This window comes from Danio rerio, chromosome 7, assembly GCF_052040795.2.
Source record: "Danio rerio strain M-AB ecotype USA chromosome 7, GRCz13ab, whole genome shotgun sequence".
Lineage (NCBI taxonomy): Eukaryota > Metazoa > Chordata > Actinopteri > Cypriniformes > Danionidae > Danio > Danio rerio.
Window position 1 is genome coordinate 52189695 of NC_141027.1, and position 23715 is coordinate 52213409.

Below are 23715 nucleotides of genomic sequence, written 5' to 3' on the forward strand. Positions count from 1 at the left end.
ACAGACTCGGGGTGGAGTCTCCATTCTCCAGAGTGAATCTGCTGCCGTGAGAGCACATCGGCTGCACGGTTGAGCATACCTGGGATGTGAATGGCGCGCAGCGACTTCAGCCGCGGGTGACTCCAGAGGAGCAGACGGCAGGCAAGCTGAGACATGCGGCGAGAGCGCATACCCCCCATGCGGTTGATATACGCTGCCGCCGCCGTACTGTCCATCCTGACCAGCACGTGTTGCTGCCCCAGCGCCGGAGAAAAACGGCGGAGAGCAAGGAACACTGCCAACAGCTCTAGGCGATTGATGTGCCAATGCAGCTGGGCACCTACCCACAGGCCCGCAGCTGCATGCCCGCGACACACGACTCCCCAGCCTGTGCTGGAAGCATCTGTCGAAACAACAACATGACTGGATGCCTGTCCCAGAGGCACAGCGGCCTGCAGGAACGAGGAGTCGTTCCAGGGGCTGAGGGTGCGGCGACACAGCGCAGTAACAGAAACTCGGTGTGTGCTCGCATGCCATGCGCGTCTCGGAACTCGATCTTGAAGCCAGTGCTGAAGTGGTCTCATATGGAGCAATCCGAGCGGCATGACGGCCGCAGCGGAAGCCATATGCCCCAGGAGCCTCTGAAAATATTTCAGTGGGACCACTAACTTGCTGTCGAGCTCCCTCAGACAGTTCAGCAGCAGGCGAGCGCGCTCTCCGGAGAGGCGCGCTACCATGGCGACCGAGTCCAGCTCCATCCCGAGAAAAGAGATCCTCTGCACCGGGGCGAGTTTGCTCTTTGCCCAGTTGACCTGCAACCCCAATAGGCGGAGATGCCGGAGCACCTCGTCTCTGTGCGCAGTCAATTGCTCCCGAGAGTGGGCTAAAATCAGCCAGTCGTCGAGATAATTGAGTACGCGGATGCCCGCAAGCCGCAGAGGCGCTAGGGCACCCTCCGCGAGTTTGGTGAAGACCCGCGGAGACAGAGAGAGCCCGAAGGGGAGGACCTTGTACTGCCATGCTCGACCTTCGAACGCAAACCGCAGAAACTGACGGTGGCGTGGAAGAATGGAGACATGAAAATACGCGTCCTTCAGGTCTATGGCTGCAAACCAATCCTGAGGACGAACGCATCGGAGGATGCGCCTCTGCGTAAGCATTCTGAACGACAGCTTGTGAAGGCAGCGATTCAAAACGCGCAGATCTAGGATTGGCCGTGACCCACCGCTCTTTTTGGGTACAATGAAGTACGGGCTGTAAAACCCGCTCTCCATCTCGGCTGGAGGTACCGGCTCGATTGCACCCTTCGCCAGGAGGGCAGCAATCTCCTCTCGTAAGACAGGGGCGGACAGGGGATTGACCCTGGTGAAATACACGCCCGTAAACCTGGGAGGCCGTTTGGAGAACTGTAGTTCGTAGCCGAGTCTGATCGTGCGTATGAGCCACCGCGAGGGGCTGGCCCGCGCTAACCAGGCAGGCAGAGCCCTCGCTAATGACGTCATTGCAGCAATCGTTGACGTACCCACGGAGGGGCAGCGAGGAGCGGGTGTGCTGATCCGGGGAGCGCGAGGGTCCCACAGAAGTGCTGGAGGAGAGCGATTCGCTCTGGCTCCGCACCCTGACTCCGGAGGGGGGGCTTGGGGGCTGGGAGAAGGGAGAACGTCCCCCCAGCGCCCGTGAGCCGCTGGCGGAGCATGCAGACCTTGCGAGCTGAGAGGCGGCGCGTCCCAGGCTGGCAGGGCCTGCAGTGCCCGTGAGCCACTGGCGGAGTGCACCGAACCTACGAGCTAGAGAGCTGAGCTCAAACTGGCAGATTTCGGGCTGTCACCTCCGGAGAAGTGGAAAAGTGCCCTTTCATTTCATGGCAGTAAAAAGTGCCGTTGGAAATGGCGCCCCGCCCTCCAGCGGGGAAAGAGCAAGTTCCCTCCTCTCCAGATGACCTGTCCCAGGGACGCTTCGCGGTCCGTTTGCCAGACTTAGCGGCGTTCTGGGCAGGGGGAGTGGCCTGCTTCCGAGGTGCTCGACGCGCTCGCTTCGCCAGAGGCGAGTGCGGGGGCGGTGCAGCTCTCGTAGGCGGGCGCCTTCGGCGAGGAGCAGGTATGGATGGCACGGCGGGCGGAGCGGGCTTACGGGGCTGCCGATTAGACATCACCCATCGGACTGCTCTCTCACTGCCTCGAATTTCTGGGTGAATTCGCAGACTGTGTCGCCGACCAGCTTGGGATATGGGCGAGTCAAGAAAGCGGACTGTCAACTTCGCGCATATCAACCAAGTTTTGTTAGAGGTGGGGCTTCTGGACCACTAGTGTGGACATCGTCCTCCCCAGAGCACACGCAGCGGACTTAGTAGTCCGAAGAGCTTAGTCGGCTGCGGTGCAAAGCTCATAAGCCTGGGTTGGACCCACCCTCGTGCAGCTCGGCCAGCGCCTGCGCTTGGTAGCGCTGGACGGTGGCTATCGCATGCAAGGCGGATGCAGCCTGGTCCGTAGCTTTGTAAGCTCTAGCTCCCGAGGGAGCCGAAAACTCACAGGCTTTGGATGGGAGACGAAGCAGACCCCGCCAAGAAGAGGCGGTGCGCGGATTAACCGCCATCGCACACTCAACCTGAGGAAACGCCACATACCCCCTGGCTGCTCCACCACCAAGAGTGGTGAGGGTGGAGGGACACGCAGCACGAGCAGAAAAAAGGTGCTCTTTAAGACCGCGTGAGCCTACTGTGCGTCACCGGGAAGAAGGGAACGCCCCTCTAGTCGGTCCGGCCGCGGAGCTGGGGGATAAACCATCTCCAACCCACGGCCAAAGCAGCCCGGGAAAGCACGGCTAACACGTCCGTTTCAGTATCCGTTTTGACAGCGCTCACCTGCCCGAAGGGGGCGAGCGGGTCCGGATCATCGTCGGACAATGAAAGCCCACCCTCCGATACCGCGGAGGACATCTGATCTCCGATGACAGCGAGCGTGAGAGACGGATGAGAGATGATTAGACGGATCACTCCCAGCGCCCGAAGCTTGGATGGAGCGCTTGGAGGAGCGAGAGGTCCGCGAGTCCTAAGGCAGCAGATTATCTCTCGCTGGAACCCTCAGATCTGCCCGAGCCCCCGCTGCAGAACAGGAGGCGACTGGGGTGGCTCGCTCTCTCACGAGAGTTTGCCGCGATCTCAACTGCGCGACGGTCATGGCATCGTAGTGACGACATGAACCGCCCCCGAGCACCACATTAACATGCTGGACCCCCAAACATGTAATGCAGTGATCGTGCCCATCATCCGGAGCCAGGAAACCCCCGCAACCAGAAACGCACAGTCGGAGCGCCGTCCTGAAAAGGACGTGCTGCACGACTGTGTTGCTCTTTTAGAAGCTTTGCAACAATACGCACCGCTCTGGAGGACCGGACCCAAAGGGAAGCCAGGCAAGGGAGAAACCCAGCTCGACCATCTGCCGCTGCGTGGACTCGCTCTGGACCGGGAGACACTCGTTCGCTCGAAGTGGCTGTAGACAGCAGGAGGAACCCTCATGAACCTCGATCAGAAAAGTCTCTGAAGCGAAAAGGATAGCGTCTGCTGGCGCCGTTCAATACTCTTTCAGACGAGTAGCTTCTGAACCGAACCTCCCTATGCGTGGATTTTAACAATCAAATCCACTTATAGTGCTGGAGTTCCCCCCGAAGGGGAACTTATTTTATTCCTTTGTTTTAACTTCTAAGTGGCATATACGTTTGTTATGAATAAATTACGTTGACTTATTCTTGAAATGACTTATTCTCGAAAAAACAACAACATTTGAATAGAGTCAGGCTGTAAATGGGTTCGGGCTTTTAAAAATCTGTCATCAAAATACTTGTCAAGCTCCAGATAAATTCTGATGGGTTCGGGCCATGTCGGGCTTAAATATTATGGCATGATTACAGCTCTAACCCTATGTTCCTTTAAAAGACTGTAATAAAAAGTAAGATAGATTATTTAATCCTGGATAGCAAAACATGGGATTTCCAAATATGAACCAATTTGATCCAGATGAAATTTTTTGAAAAAACTAGTCTCTGGAAAATGGCTTACTGGATTAAAAATGGCAAAACTTAACTGTTTAACTCTAGAGGAGTTGTAAAAATAGCCAATAGCCAAACAGGCTTGTTTAGTTAGTTGTCCCTTTCTCCACAATCAGTTTCCTTTAGTATGCAGGTGTGTCGTCAGGAAGGTAAAGATTAAAGGTCGTGATGGTGGATCATGACATTCCCCTCATCTGACAGGGTGAGCTGAGCCACCTGACGCACAGTTGAGATCTTCCTCACTGCTTTCTTGAGCATCACCTTAAAATCTTTTGATTCGAGTCTGTAAGACAGAAACACAAAGAAGGAAACACCATCTTAGTTGATCAAATACATCAAATTACATCACGTTAAAAAAACAACAACAGAAAGGAGGACGTTTAAGTATACAGACTAGAAAGGATAGTTCACCCAAAAATAAACTACTCAATCATTTAGTTCTGTTCAACTCTATTTTCAAGAATGCTATACAATGCTAACCATTGATTTCCATAGTTTTTTGTTTTTCCTACTACAGAGGTCGATGGTTGCAGGTGTACAACATTCTTCAAAATATCTTCTTTTGTTTTCAACACGACAAACTAAAACTAAACGCAAACTAAAAACCCAAACTGGTTTGTAACAAGTAGACGGTGAGTAAATGATAACAGAATTTTCATTTTTGAGTGAACTATCACTTTAATTTAACCATTATATGTTAATCACACTGAATAAAACAAACGTAAAGACATTAACACATCACATTAGATTCACAACCTATGTGGAAACATATGAAACGCAACTACTTTTGTTACAGGAGGGCTAATAAATTATGGAATATTTTCATGCAAAACTATAAACAAATGTGGTGAATATAACAATGTTACACTAATTTCACATCTGAAGTTCATGACTGATCGATCGGTTGATTATTTATTGATTTATTTATTGATTCGTTAATTTAGAAAAGACATTTACATTATATCTCATATGAAAGCATAAAAACTGAATCTTCTAAATATATAGAAATAAAGTTTTGGCCTATGTTAAGACATGAAACATAAAACACTGAGAACAAACAAGACATCCAGAGCATGACAGAACACACAAGCAGAAACATAACAGCATGCCGAACATAGCCGACGATCCATTTTGAAAATCTGAGGAGCGCCATCCAATCTGAAAGGAGAGAGCTTTTATAACCACTATCTTAGGCAAGTCACAAATCTTCAAGACCAACACTGCAAAAAATGTGTAAAAATGAGTAAATTCTTACTCAGATTTTTTGTCTTGTTTCTAGTCCAAATTTCTAAAAGTTCTTAAATCAAGAAGCATTTTCTAGACAAGCAAAACATATTGTCTTGTTTTAAGAAATAATATGCCAAAATGAAGTGAGTTTTTCCTTAAATCAAGCAAAATAATCTGCCAATGGGATAAGCAAAATAATCTTATCACAAATCGAAAAACAAGATTATTTTGCTCACCCCATTGGCAGATTATTTTGCTTGATTTAAGGAAAAACTCACTTTATTTTGGCATATTATTTCTTAAAACAAGACAATATGTTTTGCTTGTCTAGAAAATGCTTCTTGATTTAAGAATTTGTAGATATTTGGGCTAGAAACAAGACAAAAAATCTAAGTAAGAAAAGCATTTTTTGCAGTGAAGAATATCTGATAGGGGGTACAGAGTTACCAGACATCACCAATTCACACACAATGTATTTCATTTCGATTTAAGGTGTGCTAATTTCTAAGCTGACAATCAATCGAAATTATCAAACAAAAAGATGACACAGTCGTATCGTTTGAGAAACATTACTTGAAAGTAGAAGAACTGAGTCTCGTTTATGGTTGGAGAATGAAGCCCAACCGAAATGAGGAAAAATTGGCAACAGCTTCCCACACTGACTCTTCATGCCCCGTCCTCCCCCAACCTCTCTGTGCCACATCGAGTAATGTTATACATTCTCCATGCATAACATTACCTCAGTTTTTCTTCTTTGCAAGCTGTGCTTCTGCTTTCCGCTTCTTGTATGCGGCTATCTCCTCCATCTGCAAGCCATGAGCCATTTGCCTGAAAAATACAGTGGAGAAGATAAACAAGAAGACAGATACACACTGCGGGACACAGGCCAGGGAAAGGCCTCCTCTTACCCTGACTTGAGCACGGGGGGCACGGGGAGCGGTTTGGTGAAGCCGTCCCTCCCGGTCAGCCAGTAGGTTTCTTCTATGCGCTTGCCCTGTAGAGAAGCACAGTGCATCTATTCAGCTGACCGTTACATCCGAAGTGGTGATCATTGTGGTTCTACAGCAAGCATGCATGTGCGTGCTATGGTAAAACTGTGGGTAATTTTCCTCATAAACTCAAACTTGTTCATATAATACATAAAGAAAATAATGTAATCCAGTTAAGCAGCAAAGCTGACTATGATTATTAGGAATAGCTATATTGTAATACATAATGTAATGCTTGACAAAAAGAAAGCCCCGCCCCCTATTCAATATTTCATTCAGTTGAAGCTAGATCCACTTATTGAAATAAAAGACTTTATGTTTAATATTATTGTATATGCTTAAAGTACATAAAGTATTCAGCCCCCCTTTCATTTTTCACTCTTTGCTATATTTCAGCCATTTGGTAAAATTATTTAAGTTATTTTTTTCCTAATGAATGCACACACAGCAGCTCATGTTGACAGAAAAACACAGAACTGTTGATATTTTTGCAGATTTATTAAAAAAGAAATACTGAAATATCACATGGTCCTCCGTATTCAGACCCTTTGATTTGGACACTCATACATTTAACTCGGGTGCTGTCCCTTTAATTTATATGTGTATATACACTTTAAAAAAAAAATACTGGTAAGATATTACATACTGTCAAAAAGAAATGAGTTATTATAAATGTGTTGAAAAAAAACTCCTCTTTGTTAAACATATTTTGGAAAAAATTTAAAAAATGAATTAATTTCACAGGAGGGCTAACAATTTGTTTTTAACTGCACATTCTTGGTTACAATCAAATAAACAAAGGCTGTTTCTTATATGAGTGGCTTCATTTAAATAACCTGCTCAAGAATTCTGGAGAGCACTCATAATTAAAATAAATGAGATGGAACTTTTTAACTATAAAAAACAATTTTTTTTTTTTTTTTTTTTTTGTGGAGATGGGGGAACTAATTTTATTCATTCATTTTTCTTCAGCTTAGTCTCTTTATTCATCAGGGGTCACCACAGCGGAACGAACCACCAACTTATCCAGCATATGTTTTACACAGCGGATGCTTTTCCAGCTGTAAACCCAGTACTGGGAAGGAAGTAATTGTTGGATTCAGATAAATAATTTATAGACAAAACAAATATCTTTGTAGACTCAAACTGGAATTGTAAATTAAACCCTGTTATTTCATTATATATATATATATATATATATATATATATATATATATATATATATATATATATATATATATATATATATATATATATATATATATATATATATATATATATATACATATATATATATTTATTTGTTAACATTTCTTAGCTTCTGTAAGTTGCACTACAAAAAAATATATTGTGAAAGGATTAGGAAGTCAGTCAGTTTAATTATTTTTAACATTGTTGTACTGTATCCTTGGTTTTCTCAACAGCAAAGCTCAGAGCTCACCTTGAGTTCTGTTCTGGCTCTCAGCTCTACTCTGTACCCCAATTTCAGCTCCATCAGGATCTTCACTGTACTTGAATGGACATGGATTCTGTATGCTGCAAACACACACACACACATATTTGTCTTTTTTTTAAATCACTACGAGCAAAGCAAATAAAACAATGAAGGGCTTTCACTGAATTTTTATCACACATTAAAATATAGTAATACAATAATTAAAGTCATTTTCAAAATCTTTCAGCTAGCGTTATGCCATACTGTGTTGTTAACAATTTATTGCAATCACAACTTTGCTTGATGCATTTACGTAGTTTGCTTGGCTTGGTTGTATTCGTCCACACCAAAAATGATAATATGTAATGATAAATGTGTTTAGATCTGGTTGCTTAGCTTTTTTTTTTTTTGGACAGAACATATTAAACATCCAAAACACTATGTTCTGGGCTAAATCCATTTGTATGCATGTGTAATGGAAGCCAGCTAGCCAAGTGTTACACAGGTAAACTTCACTCCTCTGATCTCTAAAGGTGCTCTATTGACAGTCACTAGATTCCATGGTCTTTAGCCTCCTGGTTAGAGCAACCGACTCCCATGCAAAGAGTCGCCGGGTTTGATCCCAGCTCAGCACGAGTTGCGTGCAGTAAGACCGTTGGGATACCCATAGGGGCTCGTCCGGGATGGGAGTGATGTTTAGGGGGTTGAGTGTAACAGAGGCCAGCTAGCCAAGTGCTATGGCGGTAAACCTCACTCCTCTGACCTCTAAAGGTGCTAAAGGACTTTGCTAGAGCAACCAATTTCCATGCAAAGAATCGCCAGTTTAATCCCATCTCAGCATGGGTTGGGTTCAGTAGGACTGGTGGGTTACACATGTTAGAAACTTTTAATTTTTAGGGACTTTTTTTACTTTTAAGTAAAATGTGTAAAGGACTCGAGACAGCATCAGGAGAGCCATTTTTTGACAGCTGCAATTGCCAACAGGTCAAAGTGGTTGAACTTTCTGTCCTTTTCAGGTTCACATCTTGAAACTTCACATCCCATTTTTTGTATGTATTGATGTTTTTGGTCCATGTTACATGTACATTGCAGCCAAACGGCACCAAAGTCCGTTATAAGAAGCTCGCTCACTCACACCAATCAAACCTGACAAGTGTGAACACAAATGTCTCATGCTTACGCAGTCCTGTAGACTCCATTCTGGAAGCAGTGGTGACGGTGTCCCCAAAGAGACAGTACCGTGGCATGGTCAAACCTACTACACCAGCCACACAAGGACCTAAAATACAAAATACAAAACATGAAAGATACTATTTACATGCTTTTAATATCAACTTTAACCAAACAGCACCGATCAGTCTGACCTGTGTGAAGTCCTATTCGGATGCGGACTGGGACATCAGGCATATGTCTCATCCTGAAGGTCCCAACAGCACTCAGGATATCCAGGGCCATGTTTGCAATCTCAGCTGCGTGTCGGTTCCCATTGGGAACGGGCACACCTGATGCCACCATGTAAGCATCACCAATGGTCTCCACCTGCAAGCAATGCAAACAGACATCCAATAGTAAACTAAACTTTTTTTTATAATTACACTACATTCCACTGGGATGTATTCATATCTGTGCCATCCCAAGTGATAGCTTTGAAGGGAATTGTGAATAGGGTTGAGACCTTCTGTATAAAATGCAATCCCAATCAACCCAATACCAGTCAACTTGTATCTTCAAAGGATAATGGGTGACCACAGTTGTATCCTTTGAAATCCTTCCAAAGAGCCAATCCAATTGTGAAGAGCCTTTCGAAGTGGCCAATTTTAAGCACTTTGTTTTGGAATGACACTTCAATATGGCAGCCATGATTTTTTTTACTCCGAAGTGCCCTTCAAAATGTTAATAAACCCCATGTAGAATACACAATTACAATTTAAAAATGCAAAAATACATGCAAATAGAGCACTGGGATATATATATTTTACTATTTTTAACTCAGTGGATAAGTGTTAAACACAAGTTAGGAATTAAACAACTCAAATGTAATTACTCAGAGAGTAATGACAATGACCTAACAATGCTCAAAAGACATGATGGATGTTTGCATTATTGACTGCTAACAATAAAACTATTAAGTGCTAACAATTTTCCCAGTGTTACCTTGTAGACGTCATGATTTCCAATTACAGCATCAAAGGTTGTGTAAAGGTCATTGAGGAGGTCAACTACCTCAATGGGCTCGCTATTGGCTGAGATAGTGGTGAAGCCAACAATATCACTGAAATAGAGGCTGACACTCTCAAAATGTTCTGGTTCAACTGTAGTGCCAAGCTTCAGAGCCTCTGCCACTGACCTACAGAAGATAAGATAACACAAACAAAAACACACTTTTGAATATATATGCAGTTTTCTTATTTATAATAACATAAATTTGTCATACTATGTTGTCTTTTTTACTCTGTAGTATGCAATGTGTACAGTTTGAAGTTGAATTGATGTTTGACAGAGCAAGGAAATCTGATAATATTTTTTCTTCTGGAGAAAGTCTCATTTGTTTTATTTCGGCTAGAACAAAAGCAGTTTTACATTTTTAAACTCCATTTTAAGATCAAAATTTTTAATCCTTCTAAGCAATTTTTTTTACTGTCTACAGAACAAACCATCAATATACAATAACTTGACTAATTATAATCCCCTTTAAGCTATATTTGTTGATACTCTACAGAACAAACCATCATTGTACAACAGCTTGCCTAATTACCCTAACCTAGTTATCCTAATTAACCTAGTTAAGCCTTTAAATGTCACTTTAAGCTGTAGTGTCCTGTAAAATTATAGTTAAACATTATTTACTGTCAACATGGCAAAGATAAAATAAATCAGTTATTAGACATGAGTTATTAAAACTATAATGTTTAGAAATGTGTTGAAAAAACTCTCTCCATTAAACAGAAACTGGGGGAAAAAATAAATAATTGGGGGGCTAATAATTGTGACTTCAACATGTATGTATGTATGTATGTATGTATGTATGTATATAAATATATATATATATATATATATATATATATATATATATATATATATATATATATATATATATATATATATATATATATATATATATATATATATATATATATATATATATATATATATATATATATAAATAATTTATATTCACTGTAATATACTTTTACTGTATTTTTACTGTCCCCTTTTAGGGCAATTTGTTCTCCAGCATAATAGATTTACAACATAAATACAAACATTAAACAACATTAATAGAACTAAAAACAGAAGCTACCTCTTCCCATTAAAATTCAGCAAATCAATGGCACAAGGAACAAATAAAAAATTAAATCTGTTGGTCCTTGCCAAAGGCACCCTATACTGAGATCCTGAAGCAAGGTTTTGAAATGAATCAAAAAGAGGATGGTAATGTCAGATGTAATCTGATGAGTTTTCTTTAACACATGAATTTCATACAAATTGGATAACCCCACGACTTTCACCCCTAATACTTTGCTGCAGGTATTATAAACCTGGACAGTGCATTCTTCTGTTTTACATTTAAAGAAGAAAATCAACAAATTAGGTTCAAATTAATTCTACATAAGCCTTATAAAATGCAACCATCAGAGTCGTATCAATATTAAACTTCACTAATTTCCGCAGACAATAGCGTCTTTGTTGGCCTGTCCTACACAGTCTTTAAGTATTTTCAATAAAATTGCATTTATTATCAATAATACTATTTACACTCTCAGAAATAAGGGTACAGGAGCTGCAACTGGGGTAGTACCTTTTAAAAAGATACATATTTGTACCTGAAGGGTCCATAGTGGTACGTCAAAGGTATGCACTAATATGTACTTTTAAGGTACCACTGTAGACTCTTTGGGTACAAATATGTATCTTTTGAAAAGTTACTGCCCCAGTGTCAGCTTCTGTACCTTTATTTCTAAGAGTGTAGGTACTCATAACTTTCGACTAATTCAATCTGGTGGTTATCAATCATCATTCTGTTACTACTTCCTGCTATATGTCCCAAGTGTCAGGTAAGCCACACTGATCTGACATCAAAGAGCTAACGGCAACAAAAACAACTGTGATCACTCACAAAAATGCTTTTGTCTTGTTTCTAGTCCAACAATCTCAAATATTGACTTGTTTTCAGAAATAATGTTTAAATTAAATGAGTTTTTCCCTTAAAACAACCTAAATAATCTGCTTTGGGGATAAGCAAAATAGTCTTATTTCATATGGAAAACAAGACAATATTGCTTACCACATTGACAGATTATTTAGTCGTGTTTTGACAAATACTCCAATTTTGAACTGCATGTCCCCTCCTTATCACATTACCCCTGTCCTGCAGCAGATTCATTGGTTACCTGTTCATTTTCGAATTGATTTTAAAATCTTAATGTAAACATTCAAAGCCATCCACAGTCTCGCCCCTCTATATTTGTCTGCCTGTTATCCACATTTCCACTTGTCTGTTCCCTCTGCTCGTCTATGGGCAACAGAGCATTTAGTCGCTCTGCTCCGAGGCTTTGGAACTCACTACCACCTGCCATCAGAAACATTGACTCCCTCACACTATTCAAATCAAGACTCAAAACTCACTTATTTAAGATGGCTTAAATAATTTAATTAATTTTATCTGCACTTTTGCTGTGTATATTTTTATTATTTCTCTTGTTGTTTTATTGCTCTTGTTTATTGTACGGTGTCCTTGAGTAGCCAGAAAGACGCCTTTAAATAGATAGAATGTATTATTATTATTATTATTATTATTATTATGTAAACACTTTTACCTGCGTCTCAGCAGTTTATTCATGCGCCTATACCTGATCTGGTGATGACATTACACATATCAGCTTATAAAGCATAATCAGCTTAAGAATATTCCTGTGAACACACTCACTGATGCATGTGTACATTACCTGATGAATACTCAGAACTACAATCATGAAACATGAGGAAGGTTAGATATAGTGCTTACTGTTACAGAGAATTACTCCATTTGTACTTTGTAGATTGTTTTTCATGGCTAAAAAGCAGCATTACACACTAAAGAAAGTAAAGTCTGTGTATCTGATGCTTACGGGGGCAACATTTGCGTCAGGAGTTTCTCTGTCTTTTGTTTCTCTATTTCCAGCTCCTCTGTCCTTTCCCTGATCAGCTCCTCCAGGTTGGAGGAATATTGCTCCAGCATTCGCAACATGGAGTCTATGATGTTGGTCTTTTTCCCTTTATTAACGTTCTTGAACTGTGGAGAGAATAAGAGAGAGGCTGAGCACATATGCATACTGATCTCTAAAGTGATACCAACAGCTTACCAACGCATTACAATTGCTACAGCATTTGTGTCCTCTGCTTGCTGGTGTAAACTCTTTTTTTAAACAAGATGAAATAAATACTCTGTGAAATGATACTGTAATTTTAAAGTAATGTAAAAGCTGTAGTAATAATTATAATGTTATCGTAAAAAAATGTCTTGCATTATATGTAATTTTACTTATAATTTTTATAATTTGGCGAAGTAAAAGCTATGAACAATGAGGTTTTACTATTTTATGTAAAGAGAAACACAGAAACACCATCTCATTATTACCAATAACTCAATAATCTTTTTAAGTTTTGTTGTCAACTATGTGTACTATGGTGTTTTGTGTTAAGATTTCATTGTTTTGAGTTAATATTTATTGCAATTTTAGTCTTGTACATTACCTTGATGTTAAATGAGCACTGGCCTTGTTTATGGTGGATAGTGGCCATGTGACTTTCTGTAATATAGTAAATTTGTTTTGTTGTTTAAATGTACATTTTGAGGAAGATAAAATCAGATTTTTAAAGTAGATTAATATATTACAAATATTTCATTTAATGAAATTCATGGCTGTAAAATCTATATTTAAATCAGATTAGAAAATATACAAGATATTTCTATACTTTTTGTAGCAATATTATGTACATAAAAACAGTTGTCAACCCAAAGCACAACTGTCTGACTTCTTCCATAAATTAAACAGTTTTTTTTTTTTTAAAGAACAACAATGTAAGAATAGCATCATGGGACATTACATTATACTTTAGCTTCGCTGATATTCACCTGGTCAAAGATTTCATCAAATGTGGGTCTTTTCTCCGGTTGTTCATTCCAGCACTGCTTCATAAGCTGAATGCACTCCATCGGAGCATGATCTGGAGATACAATCGGGCGGCACATTGGTGGAGGCTTCCGGACCTTCTGGACAATTTCTATATAATCAAGACATACAAGAACATCGTAAAAGTAAGGAAAGCACCCTTTTCACAAGACTGTTATGACACGCTTAACGGTCATCATAATCTTAAATCCTTGAAAGCTTTTAATATTTAGATGTTTTTATGATTCTCAGCTTGTGCGAGGTGTTTCTAATGCAACGTCTATTTGACTGAGGGTAAATTTGAATTTATTCTCTTCTCTGGCTGCCGTTATCAGTCTCACACAATTTTTTTCCTTTCTCCAAAAGTCTTAATAACAACATAGTATAGTTTTTATTTTATTATTTTAATAAATAGGGTGGTAAAAACAATATTTGTTGTACTCTTCCATTCACTGTGCTCTAAGTTTACCCAACTACGATGACTTCCACCACTGAGAAACCTGAAAATGTGAAAAGGGTCCACATTTCAACAATCTAGAAATATAGCCATGGTATAGCTATAGATCAGTGGAATTCAAAGTGGGATTCTAGCAAGTTAATGGGAAAGTACAGAGAAATCTAAAGTAAAATGTCAAATCAAGTCAAGTCACCATTATGTTTTTCCCTTTAATGTGATAGAAAAGATTAGAAAGCTAAGTTTGATGGCTTAATGGGGTGGTATTGGGAAAGGACCATGCAGAAAGCACAGTTGGTGTCCATAAGGGTATTGGCAAGTCAACTCACCTTTATTTCTAGCATCTTATACAATGTACAAAGTTTCATCCTTGTGAATCAATTTGAATTCATTATACACAATCAGATTGCATGAGAAAGTAATACAAATAAAAATTATAATTACTATTATTTATTGTTATTTTCACTAGAAACTGGTCAGAATTAATGAGAATAAGCAGTTATTCAATTGGCAGCTGTACTTTTACTCTCAGGTTTATGCAATTAAAGAGATAGTTCACCCAAAACTTGAATAACCTGAAAATTCCCTCACCCTTCACTTCTTCCAAACCTATTTGAGTTTCTTTCTTCTGTTGAACACAAAAGAAGACATGCTAAAGAAAGCTGGAAACCGGTAACCTTTGACTGCAGTGCAGGGTATATGTTTTTCCTACCATGGTTGTCAGTGGTTACAGGTTTTTAGCTTTCTTCGTTTGTGTTCAACAGAATAAAGAAAAACTAATAAAAATAAATAGTGTAAAATAGATTTAAAAAATACTGTAAATAGTGGGTTACTAGTAAACTATCCCTTTAAACTTATTCATAACGGAGGGTATAAAAAACAATGTCAAATGATTTCTAAAGTAAAGACATTTTACATATTTATTATATGTCAGTTTTTCTCTAGATACAATTTGCATGAAAAATACAGTAGATTTAATATTTAAGCAAATGGTCAGTGCTAATAGCAGAATAGTGACCTGGTGCAGTGCAATCTGAGCTGCATCCAATGCTTTTAATGCGCTCACGTACACTGTAAAAACTAAATCACCATTTGTTTAGCACACTGTACTTTTTCTGTCATATATACTAAGAATTGTGAATAAGAATTGATTACATAAAAATATATGTTATGTCAACAATATTATCTAAAATGTTATGTCTACATGTTTAACTGAGTTTTCTGGACAAACATTTTTGTGTTGAACAGGAATGTTGATATTTAAATAATTTGCGCATGTGTGACGTGACGATCGAAAACTAAGCTTGTTTATCAGTTGCTTGAAAGAGGGGTGACAGAGGCGCAGTTGGAAGCACAGTCGCCTCACATTAAGAACTTTGATGGTTCGAGACCCAGCTGGGTCAGTTGGCATCCCTGTGTTCACATGGGTTTCCTTCGGGTACTCCGGTTTCCCACACCGTCCAAAGACTTGTGGTACAGATGTCTGAGTGTGAATGAATGCTTCCCAGTACTGGGTTGCAGCTGGAAAGGCATTTGCTGTGTAAAACATATGCTGAATAAGTTGGCGGTCTATTCCGCTGTGGTGACCCCTGATTAATAAAGGTGCTAAGCCAAATAAAAAAAATGAATTTAGTAAGTTTGTCTTTGTCATATTTAAGTAAAATGATTAAAAACAAGATGATATGCTAACTAGTACTAATTACTTATTTTGCAAATTTGAAAAAATCATCTACTAAACAGAAAATAGCAGTAACTGTTGCTTCAGTTGATGTGACAAGAATATCTTTATCAGTAAAATACAAAAATCAACATTGTATGAATAAACAAAATGATGTTAGCTGAACAAAATATTGTTACTGAGAAGAACTAAAAAACAGCTGTTGAGACAACTCAAAGTACTTACTGCATCCAGTTGCCGTGTTTTTTAATGTTTTCTCAACAATTTTATTTTATTTTTTACATAAAAAATGTATTTTAAAACAATTTATGTTTTACATACTGTGCTGTGGACATTCTACACACACACACACAAAAATATTGCAGACTTAAATTTTTTAGTTTTCGTTGAATGAACTTTTCTCGTCATCTCAAAATACATCAATATAAATGACAAAAAATATTAGCTTCAACTCTGAAACCTGATTAACTTATTCAAATAAGTTAAATCAACATAAAATATCTGTTGTCATGACTGCTTGTAATAAAATCTATTATGGTGCATGTACGAGGCCCGGATCATGGACCTTTTCCGATACCATCCCCCACTCTCTCTCCCACTTCACTTCTTGTCAGTATACTGTCCTATCATAATAAAAGCAAATTAACAAAAATAAATCTTTCATAAACAAATAAATGTTTGTGTGTGTGTGTGCGTGTTTGTAAAAAAATTGATCATATTTGTGTTATGAAGAAGTGTTAAAACCCATGAATAGTGAATATGTATATGAGTTTACCATCAAAAGTATTCTCCAGCATGCAGAACGGAGGCCCTCGCATGACCACTTCTTGCATGATGATTGAGAAGCTGTACACATCGCCAGAATGTGTGCCATGCAGACCTGGGTAGGACCCTCTCAGTATCTCAGGGGCCGTCCACAGCAGGTCTGTAGGGTTTAAAATACATTCATATTTCATTGGAAATTAAACGAATGTGTTAAAGCAAACAAAACAATAAAAATAAACTGTACCTTCAGCTGGTGGTTCAATGTAAGGAAATCTCTGAGATTCTAACACCTCGTTGTAGCCATAGTCTGTGATCTTGAGGACAAAGCGCCCATCAACCACACAGTTCCTTGATTTCAGCCTGCCATGGCAGACATTCCTGTGGTGAAGGTATTTCATTCCCTGCGCGCCAATCATAAATACACACAAGCTTACACGTGACATCATTACCAATCTATATCAGGCATGTACACTCCAGCAAATAAATAAAAAGGTTTCTTCACATAGGTCAAGTTAAAGGACCCATGAAATTAAAATAAAGCTGTATATATGTTAGCATCAGTATTGTTAGTTTTAAGGATATCTATAAGCTAGTGTGCTCCAAAACAGTTTAGAAGATCTAAACCTGATATAAACATTCAAAACTTGCAGATAGTCACTTAGATCAATGATGTTTCTCATCAAATCTCAACCAATCAAATGCTTTCTATATCTGACATGCCCCACCACCTTCAAGACACTTCTCATTTGCTTTTCTTTCGATGTGCTTCAGCTCAACTATTCTCACTGGCAGAGCTTTGATGAAACAATGCAGAGGAGGGGAGGAGCTAATCTACGTCCCACCCTCTGATCGTGGTTCAGTTGAGATTAAGTCAAACTCTGAATGCAAATGTACATTTCAAAGCACTTCATGGCACGCTCAAAGCTGCTTTGTGCCTGCTTAAATTTAAATGTCAATATTGGTGCTGGGCAGGGATGCCGCTGGCTGCTGACGCTGGTGAGGAGGGGGTTCTGGTGTGCACCTAATAGTATCCCTGTAAGCTCCAAAACAGATTGTTTTTTATATGTATTCTTTAAAATATGTGTGTGTGTATTACATATAGATTATAAATCTATATAATAAACACACAAATCTCATGTTAAAACAAACATATATTTTGGATGTGATTAATTGCGATTATCTTTGCCCTGAATTAGTAAATATGCAATGCTGCATAACTGCCATAAAGCAGGGGTCTCAAACTTAAATTGGCAGGGGGGAATATCAGTGACTGACAATTTATAGAAGGGCCGCTTTAACATTTAAACACAGCAAAAAAGTGGAAACCTATTATAATTGATGCACTCAGATATTCTTCCCCAGAGTATATGCAGCCAAAGCTCCTTTTTTTGTTTCTTATTGTACATATTGAAGGGGTAGTTTAAATTTCTATAAAAATACTTCAATTTAATAATTGGAATAATAATTATTATTATTATTCTGTCCCAATCAAATGTTGCTTTATGTTGGTAACTTTAGTGACTTTATTGCCAATTAAGCCGACAAGAAAATGAATGAATGTTCTTCTCAATATCTTTCTTTTTTCTAAAACTACAACAAAGAGGGGGAAAGTATATATATATATATATATATATATATATATATATATATATATATATATATATATATATATATATATATATATATATATATATATATATATATATATATATATATATATATATAAGCAAATGAGCAATTCCAGCGTTATGGATGTGACATTTGCAGTAAAAACTCGAAACATAAATGCACATAGAAAGCAGTTGTTAACATTACACTGAAACATCTGGTTATATTTTCATGGGAGGAGAAAAATATTAACCTGTTAACATGTTTTGTTCTTTAAATGAGGAAAAGAAACATGCATTATATATGTGATGAAAAAAGTCAGTAGACAACATACTTTGTAGCAATTCTGTGAATTCAAGTGCACAACCCAAAAGAAATAATGCTAATCAAAAGGATAAAAGATGCCTCTCTACAGAACAAAATAAATGACTTTATTTTATTTAATATTTTTTTCATTTATGCGGAAAAACTAGATTTTTTTTCATGGCAAGGTAGACATTTGCATAGAATTGCTCATATGCATTTAAAGTCAGAATTATTAGCCCCCTTTTGATTTTTTTTATGAGCATATGAGGAAAATCTATTAAATGAGACCATTTGAATCGAATATCAGCAAAATTATCACATTTACACCACGCATACCATGTAAGCCATGGAGATGTGTTTGTAAAACACAATACAGCTAGTATAAAACTAATTAATAATAATAATCAAATGACCCTTGAATATTTTCAAAAATAGAGCTTTAGTAAAAATAGAGCACGTACGGACATATATTTCAACGTTTAAATCAGCCCCAGAAATAATCTGCATGTGCTCTTGAACGCACGCTAAAGCCTGTAGAGAAACTGAAAGTAACCCTAACATATAGTACAGTACTTTAAATGTCCAGTAGGTGAGGGTCAAAACCACAAGTGTATATGCGACTGCACAACAATGAAAGAGATTGAAAAATATGTTTTGGGTGGCCAAATCTTGTCATTTGGGGGGCTGCAAATGGCCTGCGGCCTGGCAGTTTAAGACCCCTGCCATAAAGCATTAAAAGTAGCCAGTTGTAACTACTGTGTAAATGTATTCAAAAGTGCTCTAAATAATCCATCAATAAGTTCACTATTAATCAGAGTGTAAAGACATCTAAATGGCACTTCAGAAGCACTTCTGTGCCACCTTTGCTGTGTAAATTTGGTCATATGTTGTTATAAGGCATTATTAACATGCACTTGGTTTACTTTAAATGCAACCAATGACATTCCCAGTATAAGAGCACCTTGATGAGGTCCAGAATGAGAGAGGACTTGAACATCCAGTCCAGTTTGACGTCATCGTTGACCAACAGATCCTCCAAACTGCCCCGTGAACAGAACTCTGTCACAATGGCAAAGACCCCGCAGTCGTGGAAGAAGCCGAGGAATGGGTTAATGTTCTCGTGCCTCAAATCCTTCATCTAGAGCATTCAAAGCAAATAACTGTGTGAGGATTTGACGAACACAAAGAGCAAAAATGACCACTACCTCTACTATGTAATATCGGTGACAAAACTAACCAGTTCAAATACATCACTGGTATTAGGAGTGATGCTCCGGAAGGTTCCATAGGGAAGTCGCTTCATCCATGCCCAATCACCCTGCAAAATCAGAAACAGTATAAATATAGCAGCACATTTACGGTATATATACAGTTTTAAGCAAAGATTTGGCTCTGTGGCTGCATGGTTATGTGCTCTTTTTTCCTAAGAGAAGCTCACAGTGAAATTCTGTTTTTAGTGAAAGCTTGTTTTTCAGACAGATATCTGTAGTGTGGCAGTATTGAGATGTGTGAAATTCAATTAAAACTGAAAAAGAGGCAATGCAAAAGTTTGGGCACCCTCTCTTTTGTGTGGATTTCAAAACCTTTAGTCACTTAATGCTGACTGATCACAACACAAAATTGATTTGAGTGACTCCGTGAACCTTAACAATGCCAACACAGGTGCAACCAATCATTAAAAAGGATATTTAAGATAGCTGATTGCTAGTTGTGCTTCTCCTTATTGTGATTCAGAAGGTAGCAACATGAGAACCTCAAAATAACTTCATAATCAGGCCCGGATTGGCTAATCGGGAGGACCGGGAGAATTCCCGGTGGGCCGGTCTGTTTTTTGGCCGCGAGGGCCGGTGTCCCTAGCTGCTTGCACTCTCAGCAGTCACACTTTTTTCTTCTATTTATTTATTTGACCATAGCTTTACTCTTTTTAATCATTATTTTGCTGCAGTGCCGCTCTTTTTATTTATTTTCTCGCAGCCCCGTGAGAAAAATGCAGCCTGCAGGTTAACTAACGTTAATGATGATGATGTAATGTAACTATCGACCCCAAACAGCGGCACCTTAGTGAATATAAGAATTCGAATAAAATGAATAATACACCTGCTCAATGAAAATCAAATGATTCACTACATTAATAAATCTGACATAACTTGATCAGAAATCTAAAAATAGGAGAAAAAGATTGAGCCATCAGGGTCGCAAGTCATTAGTTATTTTTTACTCTCACTGAAATAGCGCCAATGTGGTCCAGTGGTAAGCACGTTACACTTCAATGTCGCAGACCTGTGATCGAATCTCCCATGAAGAATCTTTTTTTTTCGATTTTATTGTTAAGACATATAATACTGTTAGGGCTGTTGAACATTTGAATTTCTAAAGCAGCAGTTTTCTTGAAAAAGACGTGATAGTGCCATTAGTAACTGAATTGGAATCAGTCGTGAACTGAGGTGGGCCGGTCTGGCTTAAAACTCCAGGGCTGAAAATGAGTCCCACTCCGGCCCTGTTCATAATGATCTAAAAACTAGGATATTTCGACAACATGAATTAGGAGAAGGATGCAAAGAGGTATTACAAAGGGTTAAAGTCTCCACGGTCAGAAATATAGTTAGAAAATGCAAGGCCACAAGAACAAGATCGAACAAGATAAACATCTGAAAGTCAACAAATATTTAAGATCTTCCTTTACCTCATAAATGGCAACATTAGAATTTTCGTAGGTGGCTGGCGACTGACTGGACATTGGAGAAACGAGGCTTCGCTCTGAAATACTCATTCTGGTGTCACTGGCCTTGCTGTCATCCACGCTCAGCTTCTGTATTGCAGATAAAAGTGTGAGTTATTAGAGTACTTGAACATCTGCTTGCTTGTTTAGATGTTATTGTTACTGACCTTATTACTCAGCGATGGGTTGATGAACGTTACGTCATTTAACGTCAGTAAAATCTTGTTCGGACCTCGTACCAGTCGAATCTTATTAATTTTACGCCTGTGCAAATATATATCAAAACAAAACTTTACAAATACACACTCACAAACACACTCTAAACAACATACATTTATTATAATTAACTAACAAATACCTGATGCAGTACGAACAGCCAATCGACAAAAAGATGAACAGAAACCCGAGCAGGAACATTGAAATCATGTGGAAAAGATTCACGCCTGTAACAAAGATGGTGATAGTTGAGTCAATGTGAATGTGAGCCAAAACCATAGTATTAAGTACACACACAAATACAAACACTCACCTCCCCGGCAGATGATCCCGTGTGTAAACCAGCAGCTGGAATCAGTTCTGGGTGGTCCTGCGTAGGGGAAATGAATATGCCGACCCAGAAACCTCACCATATCTGTCTGCATCTCTATACGGTATGTAGGCTGCAACTCCCAAGAAAAGCCATCTGTGTCCAGAATCACATAATCCAACATCCCAAAGTCAGAAGAGTTTGCTTGTAGGCTAGACCCTCCTTTGAATAACAGGTTTCGGGCATTCTGGGCGATGTTCCCACCGGACATCCACTGACCGGCAGCCCTGACACTTTGCACAGCATGAGCCATAAACACGATCGACGAGTAGATGGTGCCAAATAATGGGGACACCTGTAGGATGGCATGGTTGAAGTACTTGATTATACCAAATTCAAAACGTTCCTAAAACAACATCTTTGTTGATCCTGGAACAACATTTAAATTGTACAATCAGATTTGAGGAACATGTTTACTCATTATTTCAGGTTTAGGCTTCAATCGGGGTTAGGTGTTCCCGCATCATGGTTATTCATTGATCATTTTTAAGAATAATTTACCCCTATCTAGACTTCCACAAGCTGAATTAGAAAAGCTGTTTTAAAAGGATCTTATCTAATGACAAGTCATATTTCATTATTTTATAGCAAATATGTGAATGGCTATGAACAAACATCACACTGACTCAGTGCTGGATTATTTCAACCCAATTCTGGGTGTATTACAGACTACCAACTGCTGGGCTATTTTTTTTAATTAAACTAATTGGACCAAGGGGAGACACAGTGGCTCAGTGGTTAGCACTGTTGCCTCACAGCAGGAAGGTCGCTGGTTGAAGCCCCGGCTGGGTCAGTTGATGTTTCTGTGTGGAGTTTGCATCTTCTTCAGCTGCTTAGACTTTCCCCACAGTCCAAAGACGTGCGCTTTAGGTGAACTGAATAAATAATGGGCTTAATATGGACTTAATGGGCTAATAGTAATAAGCTAATTGTGTGTGAATGCGAGAGTGTATGGGTGTTTCCCAATTCTGGGTTGCAGGTGAAGGGACATCCGCTGCGTAAAATATATGCTAGATAAGTTGGTGGTTCATTCCACTGTGGCCACCCCTGATAAATATGTTTGGGTTACTTTTACCCAAAAACTCCCAAATTTTCCCAAATTGTGTTAAAATAACCCATTATTTCGCCAGAATCTATAAAAGATGCTTGGAGGGCTGTTTTGCAATGCAACATCACTTAATTAGGATGAAGCCAGATATACAGTTGACGTCAGAATTATTAGCCCCCCAACCCCAAACCCAAAATTTAAAACTAGGTTAATAAGGTTAAATAGGCAGGTTAGGATAACTAGGTGAGTTATTTTATAATCATGGTTTGTTCTGTAGACTATCGAAAAAAATATAGCTTAAAGGGGCTAATAATTTTGACCTTAAAATGGCTTAAAAAAAATTAAAAACTGCTTTTATTCTAGTCGAAATAAGCAATTAAGACTTTCTCCAGAAGATAAAATATTATTAGGAATACTGTAAAAATTTCCTTGCTCTGTTAAACATCATTTGGTAAATATTTAAAAAGAAAAATACATTCAAAGGGGGGCTAATAATTCTGACTTTAACTGTAAAAGCCCCAACCCTTGATTTAAACTGATCTATTACAACTGGGTAATGCATACTTATGTTACACCTGAAATATTAAATATGTTTAACCCAAACATTTCATATATATGTTTCAAAAACGGTAAAAAAGAAAATGTTTATTTTGCTGCACTGTAATAAAAAAAAGGCTGAGCTCCACACAATCGATTTGTGATGGGACAACATAAAGAAATTCATT

The 23715-nt window shown here is 39.0% G+C and overlaps 1 protein-coding gene across 11 annotated transcripts in view; it reads right to left on the bottom strand.

The window, feature by feature from the left end:
- Window positions 1-3663: 3663 nt before the first annotated feature.
- gc2 (guanylyl cyclase 2) overlaps window positions 3664-23715 on the bottom strand; it is a 33142-nt gene continuing 13090 nt past the window's right edge. For 2 of the 11 annotated variants that reach the window (XM_087258686.1, XM_087258685.1), the window contains 17 exons: window positions 21886-22237; window positions 21715-21799; window positions 21524-21620; window positions 21321-21446; window positions 19875-19955; window positions 19599-19775; window positions 16968-17124; window positions 16734-16883; window positions 13790-13938; window positions 12783-12946; window positions 9829-10021; window positions 9039-9213; window positions 8855-8953; window positions 7681-7775; window positions 6159-6244; window positions 5990-6078; window positions 3664-4306 (listed from right to left, as the gene is read on the bottom strand). In XM_087258686.1, coding sequence (XP_087114812.1) covers window positions 5991-6078; window positions 6159-6244; window positions 7681-7775; window positions 8855-8953; window positions 9039-9213; window positions 9829-10021; window positions 12783-12946; window positions 13790-13938; window positions 16734-16883; window positions 16968-17124; window positions 19599-19775; window positions 19875-19955; window positions 21321-21446; window positions 21524-21620; window positions 21715-21799; window positions 21886-22237 — 2274 coding nt within the window. In that variant the 3' untranslated portion in view covers window positions 3664-4306; window position 5990. 11 annotated transcript variants of the gene reach the window in all.